The sequence below is a fragment of the Sus scrofa genome, chromosome 2, assembly GCF_054392235.1.
Source record: "Sus scrofa isolate SSC_HxYL_T2T_F1_AM1 chromosome 2, Sscrofa_HxYL_maternal_Yorkshire_Landrace_v2.0, whole genome shotgun sequence".
NCBI lineage: Eukaryota > Metazoa > Chordata > Mammalia > Artiodactyla > Suidae > Sus > Sus scrofa.
The window spans coordinates 155,094,524-155,107,443 of record NC_139384.1 but is presented as its reverse complement, the minus strand read 5'-3'; the positions used below and the strand labels follow the sequence as shown (position 1 = coordinate 155,107,443).

General features: G+C 48.4%; 1 protein-coding gene across 21 annotated transcripts in view; it reads right to left on the bottom strand.

The window, feature by feature from the left end:
- Positions 1 to 12,920, bottom strand: part of ARHGAP26 (Rho GTPase activating protein 26) — a 457,576-nt gene that overhangs the window by 86,364 nt on the left and 358,292 nt on the right. For all 21 annotated transcript variants that reach the window (XM_021085446.2, XM_085014882.1, XM_021085449.2 and 18 more), the window contains one exon: positions 6,209 to 6,344. In XM_021085446.2, coding sequence (XP_020941105.2) covers positions 6,209 to 6,344 — 136 coding nt within the window. The remainder of the gene's footprint in view (positions 1 to 6,208; positions 6,345 to 12,920) is intronic.

Here is a 12,920-nt window from a genome sequence, read left to right as displayed (position 1 = left end):
CAGAATTTATCACAACCTTGTAAATCAACTATACTTCAATTTTAAAACTTGGAAAAAAATGGAAAAAAAAAGTCGGGGGGCAAAATCAGTGAGAAACATCCCCGTACAACCTCCTGGAAGGAATCCTAAAAGGTACATGACCCGGGTGCTGGTCCCCTCTAATCCTCTGGCGCCACCTCATACAGTCACCCGGAAAAAGTACAGCTTGTGTGTCAGTACCTTTCGCCTAGATACGCCAGCCCAACTGCTGCTGTATGATGTATCTGCGTGGAAACTTGGAGATTAAACAGTAATCTCCTTTGCTACCATTCATCTGGCAGTACAGATGAAAAGCCTCCTTCCGTCTGTTCCGAGGTGATCACACATGAGAGTCATTGCCTCGGCCCAGCATATTAAAGCGACTGCTGCATGCACTCTGCAGAGATAGGGCTTGATGTGGGGTGGCGGTGGCCCCGTGGCTGCTGCTGGCCGAGACACACACGGAGGAGCCCATTCAGCGTAGTTCAGCTGCCTCCGAGGCCGCGCTGGACGCCTGCGACAGATGGGTTTTGATGGCTTCTTTAACCCAGTCTAGCAGGGTTTTCGCTTCTGGGGCTCGAGAAGTGACAGCAGCACCCTTTGGGAGACAGCATGGCACGGGGAAGGGCCCCTCTCTGGGTCCGTATCCCTCCTCTGCCACTGGCCAGGTGTGTGTCTACTTAACCTCTTGAGCCCCAGCTTACTTGTTTGTGAAACATGGATAATGAGAACCCACCTCACGGGGTGATGGTCCGTTACTGGGCGGAGATGGGATGACAATGGCCTTGATAGGCTGGTTGAGCTGTAATCACTTTTGTTTCTATTGTTGCTTTTTTTTTGAATGAGGTTCCAGTCTAGCCTGGCCTCAAGGTTCTTTATCACATGTATCCATTTATCCTTCCACACCAGCCCCCAACTCCTTGCAGGCAGATCCTTAGCTTAATCAAAGTTTACACTCCAGGTGCATAAATGGAATTGGAAATATCTTCCCTGGGAAATTTGGTTGGGTTTGTACGCTAGGTCATCGACGCTAACCTTAACGGAACCACATCTCCTCTAGAACAATCCCACAAGTTGAAACCGGAAGGCAGAATAATGACTGATTAATAGCGAAGCTCTGGATACACAACAAGGTCCTACTGTATGGCACAGGGAACTATATTCGATGTCCTATGACAAACCACAATGGAAAAGAATATGAAAAAATGCGTGTATCTGTGTGTGTCTCTCTCTCTATATATATATAGACACATAGCTGAATCATTTTGCTGTACAGCAGAAATTAACACACTGTTAATCAATTATACTTCAAAAAAATAGTGTAACTCTGAGGTCAAAACACCTGGGTTCAAATCCGCAACTCTAGTGCTATGTGAACCGGAGTACATTATTTAATATAACTTTTATTTTCCTCCAAGTATAAAACAGGAATTGTACCTGTGCTATTTAACTGTCAAGGTTAAGTGAGATGTTGCTGGGCACCGTGCTTACAACAAGAACCCACTTGGTCCATCATGCCACGTACATAAATGTATAGAAGCAGAATGTCACTTGCTCTGGGAAAATGTTTCCAGGTTCGATTCGGGAGCACGTCTTTCCACAGCGCTCTCCTCAGTGCTAGAGACGAGAGCTACCCTCTGCTGCTTAAGAGGGAGGCTCTTCCACACTCTCTCTGTGGCGCATCACAGACTACCTTTCTGTCCTTTGGGAGAGACTGTGACTCTCCTTTCCTTTAGCGTCTTTCACAAAATCCCCCCCTCTTGGAAAACATCCCTAGACCAGCTCAGACAACTTGGATATCAGTCCTCCCCTCACCAAAATATTCAGCGGTTCCCAAAGGATCTGCCTTTGTGGCCACGACGCCTTCTAAATCCTGCATCATTTCCCCATCATTCCCTTTGCTCTCTTCCACAAGGTTTCACCTTCATTCCGAGCCCTTCTTCCACCACACACGTGCATGCTGCCTCGTAACTGCTGGCAGTCCCCACCCGGCATGGAGCCTGAGAAAGCGCCCAGCTCCTCATCCTGAGATGGGACCGCAGTCATCCTAAGGTCAGCTTTACCTTTAAGGAAAAGGAAAGGCTTGTGGAGAGGATTCCAGCGGGGGAGCCCGGGCACACAACTGGTCTACCCACACAGGCAGCCCACCTCCTTCGGGAGAACGACACTCATCTGTGGGCATCAACTAAAACGCTAGAAACTTCCATGACAGCCCGAGGCCCAAAGTGCTGGCACAGGTTCACATCTAAGAGAAGAGAATGGGCTCCACCTTCTGCACAGGGCAGGGGCGCTGCTGCATCGAGGCGAGAGGAGAATGCGAGCCAGAGGACGTGCCCCACAGAGCTGCTCTGGTTGTTTCTAGCCCATTAAGCCTGTCCACTGCAGGCTGCTGAGACGGCGGACCCAGGGACTATGTTTATGCGCAAGTACCCCTGTAGGAGAAAAGCTATAACTAAGCTCAAGAGAGAGCAGGCACACTGACCTAAGAGGAAACGGTAACATGAATGTGAAAATATATACACATGGCTGGGTCACTCTGCTGTACAGCAGAAATTGGCAGCACATTGTAAATCAACTATATGTTAATAAAAAAACTAGCAGGAGCTCCCGTCATGGCTCAGTGGTTAACAAATCCAACTAGGAACCCTGAGGTTTTGGGTTCGATCCCTGGCCTCGCTCAGCGAGTTAAAGGATCCGGCGTTGCCGTGAGCTGTGGTGTAGGTTGCAGATGCGGCTCGGATCCTACATTGCTGTGGCTGTGGCGTAAGCCAGTGGCTACAGCTCCAATTAGACCCCTAGCCTGGGAACCTCCATATGCCGTGGGTGCAGCCCTGAAAACGACAAAAGACAAAAAAAGACCAAAAAAAAAAACCCAAAAAACAAACAAACAAAAAAAACCCATAATAAAAAAAGAGGAAATGAGGTTTTGAATAACCTCACATAAAGTCCAAGTGTAGAAGAGAGGTATACATAGGTGTACGTGTGTGCGTGCGTGTGTGTATATGTGTGTGTGTGTGTGTTCACAGGTGCCATCCCTGTAACAAGGCATCTACTCTCTGGCCAAGAACCTGAGGAAAGGTAAGGTCATGTCAAACCTGGAGAGTTGGGTCCCAGTGAACCCAGAGTGCACACATGACATTGACGGATGGTGGGCGTCCACAGTGATGTCAACAGCCAACTGATAACGTGTGAACCCGACTCCAGCTGCGGGGACCAAAGCATCCTGTTGGTGATGCGTGTTAAGAGAAAGGTCAGAGTCAGTCAAGAATTCAGTGTGAGCCCTGTGGACTCCAAACTGTGGTACATATTCCACGGGCGAGGCCACACGCAAGTCTCAGCTGGGTGTGAAGGAATTATCTTCACAGTTCCATGTTTATTTTAATGTATGTTAGAGAGTCAGAGCGTAAGTCGACAAAATTCTTGTTTCAGAAATTTTAATCTGCAGGATGAGGCCATGCAAAGGAGTGAGTTGCTTTAAAACTGATTTAAAGCACTGTATGAGCAGGGCCTGAGTTCAGGGCTTGTGGCCCCAAGAGTGAATGAAGGCCTGTGGAAATGACGGCAGCTTGGAAGTACTGAGCTAGGTACGGAAAGAGGCCTTAATCTGAAAAAGAGCCTGGTATGGAAATGCGTGATTTTTTTTTTTTTTTTTTCTTAACCTGCAGAGCCTCCATCAGAACTTTAATCCCGAGGGGTAAGCTCAGCACAATGCTGTGATACAGTAGGCCTCTACCTCTGTCCGTAGACCAGACAAAGGGGCGGGGCGGGCGTGTGAACACAGGGCAGACACTGTCGCTGGCACAGGGGTGAGGGGGGCCCTGCAACCTGAGAGGGGCGAGCGCTGGCAGGACCTTCCAGCCCCCGGCCAGTCCTCCTCGCAGCATCTGCTCACCCACCCCTCCTACAGCACTTTCCGGGCCAGCCTGGCTTTCACTCTAATTTCCCAGGAAAAGGGGGGTCTCCAGCATAAACTCTAAAAAGTCTATGCAGAGACACATCCTTATGTCCTTTGCAGCGAAGAAAATGTGTCTCCCTGAGACAGGCAGACACGCTAAGCAGCTCACAAAGAGCCACGTACACGGAGAGGCCAGGCCGTTTCCCAGGAGCGCGTCCTCATGCTCAGAGGGAGGAAACGGGGCTTCACTGCTCTCCATCCTTCTGTCTGCCGTGTGCAAAGGGACAGCGTGATCTGCAGCTGGGCACGTCTGCTTTCACACGTCCTTAGCTTTCACTCGCTGCCTCGTGTGAGAAACTTAATCTCGGGCAAAGATCTAATTGATTTTCTCCGAATTGCCACCTTTTTCCTTACACGCTCCCAGAACAGGTCCTACTGCTTCTGCTTCAATCTAACCACCGCCTCGGCACTCTTTCAAGCTTAGAGGAATGTGCCAATACCGTCCCATCGGTCCTGACCCCACGCTGTGCTCCTGGTGGATACGGGCGAGGCCAGGCCTGCGCTGAGTGTGGCCTGGTACAGACCGTGGTGAGAAGACCCCGGCCAGACTCTTAAGAGGAACACAAGCTATCGTTCGAAGGGAAGCCAATCCCAGTCCAAGGTCAAAGCCCTACATACAACTGAACATATCTGCTGACCTAGAAATTCTTCCAGGAACTTATCTTGAGGAAATATTAGGAATATGAATAGACTTTGCACTACGAAGATGATAACCGTGGCTTGACTCAGAAAAGCAGCACATCTGAAGCACCCCCAAACGGGGCTCTAAGGTGCAGCCCTATTAGCGGAGACGGCGACCTCGCTGAAAGCAGGGGTCCTCCCGGGACGGGCAGGATTTGCCTCCCCAAATCGTGATGAGGAAGGCCACTGAAATACAAAGGGCTGAAAAAATATTTTCTGCAGCAAAGAGAAAGACGTCAGTGGAAACATGGAGTTTCTCTCCTTTCCAAAGCAAAGTGGGTCATTTTTCTGATTTGTGCCTTTACTGTAACTCACTCAGACTATTGTTCCTATTATATAACTTAGAAGAAATAGAGGATACTTACATATAGGAGAATAAACATGTATAATACATATATCACATCAAATATAAAACACATATATGATAATCACACTTCCGCACAGCCCCCAGCATTTACCGGGCACCACTTGAAATGCGTTCATTCTCACAACAAGCCTATGAGGGAGAGGCTGATTTTCCTGATTTTCAGAAGAGACGCCCGAGGCCCTGTGACAGTAGGCAGCTTGGCCACGTCACCAGCCAGGGAGCAGCAGAGGCGGATTCCTGTCCGGCACCTGGCGCCCTGAGCTCCCTCCTGCCTGACACCTCCGGCCTTAGGGCCACCTGTTCACTCGTCTACTCCCCTTACGCAACCGTGAGCTCTTTACAGACGAGGTCTCACTTTTATACTCCTTGGTATCTGCGTGGAGTGAAACAACAACTAATAATAACAGCAGCAGCTTTCGGCAGGTGGCCCTTGCCACATGCCAGCTGCTTACTTAAAGGCAGAATCTCACCTGGCCCTCCTCCCTTCTCTCTGAGGAAGGTACTATGGTCCCCACTTCACGGACCGTGAACTGAGGCTGAGAGAAGGGGGGAGGCCTGCCGGCCAGCACAGGAGCCCAGGTCTGACGGCCTTTGGGCGGAGCTGGGGCCCCCCCCTTCCCACCCTCCACCACTGGCTCCCTCACTACAAGAGCTGAGGCAAGACTGGAGGTTTTAGGGCCCAGAAACCTGATTGCTGCAAAGAACTGAGAAATCCTGGAGATGAAAACTGTGATACAGTCGTGGTGCTCACCCTGTGGAACAAGGAGGGTCGTGCAGGGCTCTCCCGTTGTTCCATGAAGTAATGCCACACATTTATTAGGTGTCCCCTGCGTGCCATGCTCGGGAGAGGCAGAGGGGAAGGATGAGCAGGCAAAACGGGTCGGCGCAGAAGCCTCCTGCCACTGGGGCTTGTGATTCGCACTCATCAGCGTTTCATCAGCCCAGAAAAGGAAGGGAGACTGATTCTATGGGAGCTGCTAACACAAGAGGTTCCAAGAGGCGAAGCCTGAGCGGATGGTGTGGCCGGAGGAAAAGAGGCCCGGCGCTTTGCCCACAGGGGATCTGGAAAGAGGATCCCGGGCTGCACAGCCCCCCTTTCATCTCAGCATCCCTGCTCCCCCACCTGCCGCGGTTACTCAGCCCAGAACCCGGAGGCCGCTACGCGGGCCCTGAACAGCGGGACTCACGTCTGTCTGTGGACTGCGTGGTGTGGAAGAGCGTCAGGGGCCTCTCGCTGCAGGACGGGGGCTTGGAGTCACCGCTCTTCTTCCGAGACAGGTGCAGGGTGTTGGCGAGGGGCGCGTCAGGCGCGGTGTTGAAAATCTGCAAAGTTAAGTTTCATAAAAAGGTTACGCGCGACTCTGAGCTGGGAAGGAGGCTCAGGCCTGCAGCAGGATGACCGAAGAGCTGGGTGGCGCCTAAGAATTCGCGAGAAAAAGACCTAAAAAGATCCCCACCATTTGCTTAGGACTTGAGCGTAACATCTCTAGGACCTGGCATGAAACACTCTCCTCTGGAAGCGAGTCCCAGTTTTCGGGAAGCATCCATTTCCACCTCTCACCCCTTCTGCGATCGTTTCCAGGGCTCTTCTTTTCGTTGTTCTCTCTGGGGCCAACGGAAGCAGCCGGGCTAAATACAAGCCGCTGTCTGGGAAGACGACTAAGGTTTTTTGACCAATCGGTCCAGAACCGATTCATCAAAACCACTGTACTTTTCCCCACTGGTTCCTTTTTCCAGTTCTTAACAACTGCATTGAGACTTTCTGAAACGCGCATTTAAATGACATCATACCAAAGAAGCCCAAGCCCAGGACAGGTCACCATTTCCTGGTCCTCAGCTGCTCCCACCCCCACCACGGTGCATCCTTTCTTTTCTCTTTTTCGCTTTTTAGGGCCACACTCGAGTCATACGCAAGTTCCCAGGCTAGGGGTCGAATCAGAGCTGTAGCTGCTGGCCTACACCACAGCCATAGCAACATGGGATCCGAGCTGCTTCTTGTGACCTACACCATAGCTCACGGCAACGCCAGATCCTTCACCCGCTGAGTGAGGCCGGGGATCAAACCTCAGGCCTCATGGATACTAGTCGGATTTGCTCCTGCTGCACCACAACCGGAACTCCCGGAGCGGCCTTTCCAATTCAGCAACTTTGTGTTATCTTTGATGCTGAGCATACTTTTTCTTATGTGAAAAAGAGAACAAAGGTTTTTTTCCCCCCAGCTATTGTTGATAGAAGTAACAAACATACGACAAACAGTTTGGCACATGCAGAGAAGCATCAAGAGAAAAATAGAAGAACTCTCCCAATTCCACTATTTAGAGACAACCACCATTCTCATTTGAGTTTTATTTTCATATGAGGTTTTTTTCTTCTAAGCTTTCGTTGCTTTTAAAAAAAGAAGCCATGGTTAAAAAAAAAAAAAAAAAAAAAAAGAGAAGAAAATGATAGATTAAAAATCAGGACAATGCTTCTCTTTTTTTTTCTACAGATTCAAATACGATAGCATTATTACAATAACTACCACTTCCATGATGTCTACTGTGGAAAAGTCAGCACTATTCAACGTCGGCGCCCCAAGGACTGGGAGCCTATGTTTTCCATGGAGCTCACTCTGTTCTGAGTGACCGTGAGCATCAGGTACTGTCCTCCCCATTTATAACAAAGGACTGAGGCACAGAGGTTAAGCTGCCATAATTACAGATGACAACATAGAAACCCATGTCCCGAGATTTTACAGATTCCTTTTTTAAGTGCATATAACACAACCACACCCATTCTTTAATCAAGAAAGATCTTTTGAGAGTTCCCATTGTGGCTCAGCAGGAACGAACCCGACTGGTGTCCACTAGGACATAGGTTCAATCCCTGGCTCCGCTCAGTGGGTTAAGGATCCAGAGTTGCCGTGAGCTGTGGTATAGGTTGCAGATGTGGTTCAGATCTGCATTGCTGTGGCTGTGGCATAGGCCAGCAGCTGTAGCTCCATTTCGACCCCTAGCCTGGGAACTTCCATATGCTGCAGGTGCAGCCCTGAAAAAAGATCTTTTGAGACTCTCCTTTACACCAGGCATTCTGGGTACAGCAGTACTTGAGGCCAATACATTTCCTGTGGTTAGAGGGTTTGCATCTAGTGGCTATGATTTACTGAACATCTACCACATCAGGCACCAGGTCAAGTGTTTGGTATGAGTTATTTAATGTTAACACACGTCCTCTCCATCACTGGAATTCTAGTCTTTATACAGTTTTGTACCCTATACGTTTCACCTAACATTGTATTCTAACATTTCCCCCTTCATGAAAAAATCTTCAAACATGATTCTTTTTGGTTGTATAACAGAGTCCCTGCATGAAGATAGCAATATTTATTGGCCTGTCATTTCCTACTCTTTGGAGCAAGCTTGCTTCTGGATTTTCTCCTTCCCAACAATCATGAGTGATGACAGGACAGTGGTGACACCCCCAATCCCTTCACCTATGGGTGGCCCTGGAAACATCAGAGTCTTTCTCACGGCTTTCTCTCCTTTGTGCCTGCATTTAAGAGCAGAACTCAAAAGCTGAGATATAGGAAGTAAAGTCATAAGAATGACAAGAATTTCAGCCAAAACAGCTGCTCTCCATGAGTTGGCAGGTCCCTGGGCTCCAAGGATGCCAGCCAGCTGGTTCAGTCAGTCTCGCTCCCAAACACAGCTGTCTGAAAACAGCATTATCATATTTTCCCTAAGGGATTGAATTTTCAACAAAATAAATTGAATCACTACATAGCTGAGTTCAATTGGGGCGAGGAGGTAAGGAGAGAAAGGGACTTAAAGCAAAAACAACAAAAGCCTCCTGACTTCCAGGAGCTGCAACCCCTGAAAATAAGCCCCAGTGCTACTGAGGTCTCTAGGCTCCTTCTGAGTCTCTTCAAGCGAACGAAAAAGAAATCACGATTGTCGCTGAGCTCAAGGACCACAGCCTCTAAGAAGCTCTCTCCCCCTTTACTCTGGCCCCTGAACAATGCTGAGCCACTGAGCCACGGCTGCTCCTAGGTGATTATCATCGGCACTTGCTCTTAGATGTGAGTGTTTGCACTGGGCCTGGCACTTTACATGACTCATCTCTAAGCCAAAGGTCAACCCAGCATAGCACGCAGGACGACTGCTCCACAGGAGAGCTTTCCTGCGGCACACAGCTCAGGCGGGGGGCCAGGACAGAACCCTAGGGCTTCAGTTTCTAACATCTACAACTCTCCACCTCCGCAGCAGTTATTATGCATTCAGCTTATCTTCTCCAGCCAATCTACACTATAGAAGTCGGTGCCCCAGACCTACAAGTATGGTTTTTGGCAAATAATGATGTCTCTTAGCACTCTTCTGCCTCAAGTACAGCACGTCCAGTAATCCCAAGCTACAAACCATTTGAAAACGAATTCAGACTTAGTGACGGGCACCCAGCCCCTTATGTCTGGCCTCCCAATTTTGTTTCTCTTCTCCTAATGAGCTACTGAGAATGAGATCCTAGCCTAAGCACAATGGAACAAAGATAACGCCTATGCATTTTAATTTCAACGGTCACCAAAAATGTGAGCATTTCCTCTTTCCTAAAAACTGTAATAAGGTGCTGGAGAAACAAAGACAGTGAGTCGTGAGGAAGGATCGTGGATTTGGATAGAGGCGTGGAAAGTTGCTTCCAAAATAATGTTTATACAGTTTATACACAGGAGAACAAGAGGAGACACAGGAACACATGAGAACTGCATTCTGCTCATTGGCTGTTTTCTCTAAAAGGCAAGCTATCGGCTCATACAAGAGTCAGTTCTAGGAGATGGAGATTTTTGCCATAGGCCAGAGCTATGGCCCTGAAGGCCAGCTCTCTAGGTCTCAGTGTGAGCCAGGTCCAGGTTTTTTTTTAAAGAATTAGCACAGGATGAAATGCACTAATGTGCAAGTTAGCCCACTGCATAATGTGGTGTGCCAGACATGAGCCTATCACCACTAAGATAACACGTTTTTCCCAGGCACAGGTGCATCTCTGCAAATCAGATCAAGTCGGAGAGAAGATACAAACCTCCGTTAAGGAGTCTGGGGAACCACTTCCCAATTCCTTGTGCTCCTTTAACTCTGAAGCTTGAATACATGTAAGTGGTGGAAAGTCTGTTTACCGTCCGGCCACCTTCTGAGCCAGGCCAAGAGTGAGTGCTCAAAGCGGGAGTTGGAATTCTCACGAGAATCAGAGAGTTTTATTGGTTATTCCAATTCTATTTTGTTTGGAGGGAAGACTTCCAGAGAATCCCATGACGTTTCCTTCATTCGGTTGAGAACAATCATTGTACAAACACTCTGCTGAATGATGGACGCATGAGCTCACATAACCTACGAGCAGTGGATTTATGAGGCTCGACCATGTGGCTGGAACAATCTACTCATTTCACAGAGACCTTCCAAATTGACACAAAGGCGGGGGGTGGGGTGGGGTGGGGATTTACTCTGTGCCCCAAGTGCCCCGTTAATTCTGTTCAAACCTACAAATGAATTCTGACTTAGGAATGCTTTAGACATAAAAGTTATTAGGAAGGCTGTAAACCTTCTCGAAGCTACCTGGGAATAAGATTGTGAAATAAAAATATAATTCTGGATAACTCTCCCCCAGTTTCCCCAAATTCAAGCTTCCTATAAGTGGAATTAGCAGACCTATAAATACCCAGCTACTGCTTCTCCTTAAGCCATGTGGCAAAGGGGTCAGGGGCGGGGGGTGGCTTGGCCTCTGCAGTCACACAGAGCCGGGCCGAGTCCTGGTCCAGCTGCTTAATCAGTGGGCAGCACCTATAGCTCCACGGACCTCACCACCACACGTGCTGGCATCACTGCCACATCACTGTAAAAAACAGAGGAAAGACATTTACAGGCATTTTATGGGTCGAAAGCAAATAGGCTTTGGAGCTACACACACTTGGGTTCAATGCAGGCCAAGAGGCTTATTAACTCCTCTGAGCCAGTTCCCTTTGTGTAAACGGCATCTGGTCTTGCAGGGATCCTGAAAAGCTAATAATGCATGTTAACTGCTGAGCACGGAGCCTGCAGAGAGCAGGCAGGAGGGAGGGGTGGTATAAAGGACGATACAAATGACCAAAAACTTTTGAGTGCTTATCATGCTGTTATTTACATGGATCATCTCAGGATTTTACTCGACTATTGTCCTTGTCATCCTGGAGGTGAGGACACTGAGACTCATGGAGAGTAACTGGCTTGTTCAAGGTCACAGAGAGAGGCCCAGTCCCAGGACAGCTCGGCTGGACTATCAAGGTCTTAACCACGTGTGCCCTTTACACCGACTATTCCTTTGAGAGACAGAGCGTAAAATGCAAAGATCCTAAGTTCTGGAGTCTGGTGGATCTGATTTTAGTCCCTCGCTGGCTCTGGGACTTTGAGCAAGTTACACACCCCCTCTAACCTTTCGCTGCAGCATCTGCAAAAACTTCCAGGACTGAGGCGAGGCCGAATGCTGTCTGACACTCAGTCTTCAAAAGACATGACAGCGCTCAATAAAAAAAGTATACGAAGGGAAACAACGGGAGACTCAACAATGAATTATTTGCAGTCAGGACATGAGGATTTAATTTTCTAAGTGCAAATTTAATTACGGCTCTGTGCAAAACATTGATCTCAACGGCTTACAGCAGGGCTAGAATTTGCTGTTCTCTTCTCCTTGCATCATCTACAAAATTCGCATTTCACCAGCTTCCCTCCGGTCCATCTTGACCCCGGGGACCACTGACGCTTGTGGACTTCTTAGCCATGTCACATACGCGTCTGTGAACCTTCCCCAAATCCCATCTGTAACATGCTCCTGCCATTTACAAGAACCCAGAGCCTCCCCACAATGTGTGTGGTGGACTCTTTATTATGTGCTGTGATTTTTATAGGAGGAAAATTAGGTCATGATGAAGAGTTCCTGGTCTTGAACTGCAAAGTAGCTCTGCGACAATAAATCAACGGCAGAGGCCTGGAATCACAAGGCAAAAGAGAGAGGCTTCTATACCAGAAGCGGGGAAGCATTTTCTAGAGACACAAGTGCACCAGGGTCTCAAGCTATCAAGGATAATCACACATACGGACTTGTTTCATCTGAGCAGTGTCTGCTTTGCAGATGGAGGACGAGGCCTACGGAGCATGGCTCACACACTGCCCACTCCTTCTAGCAGCAGGCTACACACACAGCCTTTTCAGAGCCCGAGAAGCCATAAACCCAGCGCCTTTCTGCTGGAAAGCCAGGCAAATCTTAGCAGGCCTCATGTAATTGAACAGTTAAGAAGCCAAATTCAGAGGCTGCAGCCACAGGGAGGTTTTTTAAGGACAGTTGGATGTCTGATGTCCTGTTGATATCAGCATTTTGGCCCAGAGAAGAACCATTTGGAAAGTGGTTTGCAAAGTTTTATTAAAAGTCCTTCAAAAGGAACCAGTTCCATTTAGAAACTGGCAGAATATATAGCTGGCCTGGGAAATCCATGGGATGCTGTGATTTTCCTTATCTCCAGAAAGATTCTATTTCCTGTTATCTTTGCTGGCGAGAGGAACAGATTCAAACATAACACAACTCCACCCTTATTTGAGAACCATTAAAGGAGCTTCACAGCTCAAACAATGATTGGTTTATCTGATGCTTTACTGAGGGAGAACATACGTGTTTGGATTCACAGCCTTATCACCCTAATGAAGAAGAGTTTGCACTGCACTTGACCCTAAAAAAGAAAAGAGGCCTCTGACAGAAGGAGTCCAGCTGAGCACAGAAGTCAGTCCAGTTTATTTCTAAACCTAACATAGACAGGACCAAAAAGAGTATATTCATGGACCAATGCACGGAAAGGTTAACAAAAGTGAAAACCTCGGGGAGTCAAGGGGCCCAGGCGTCATCGTCATCGTC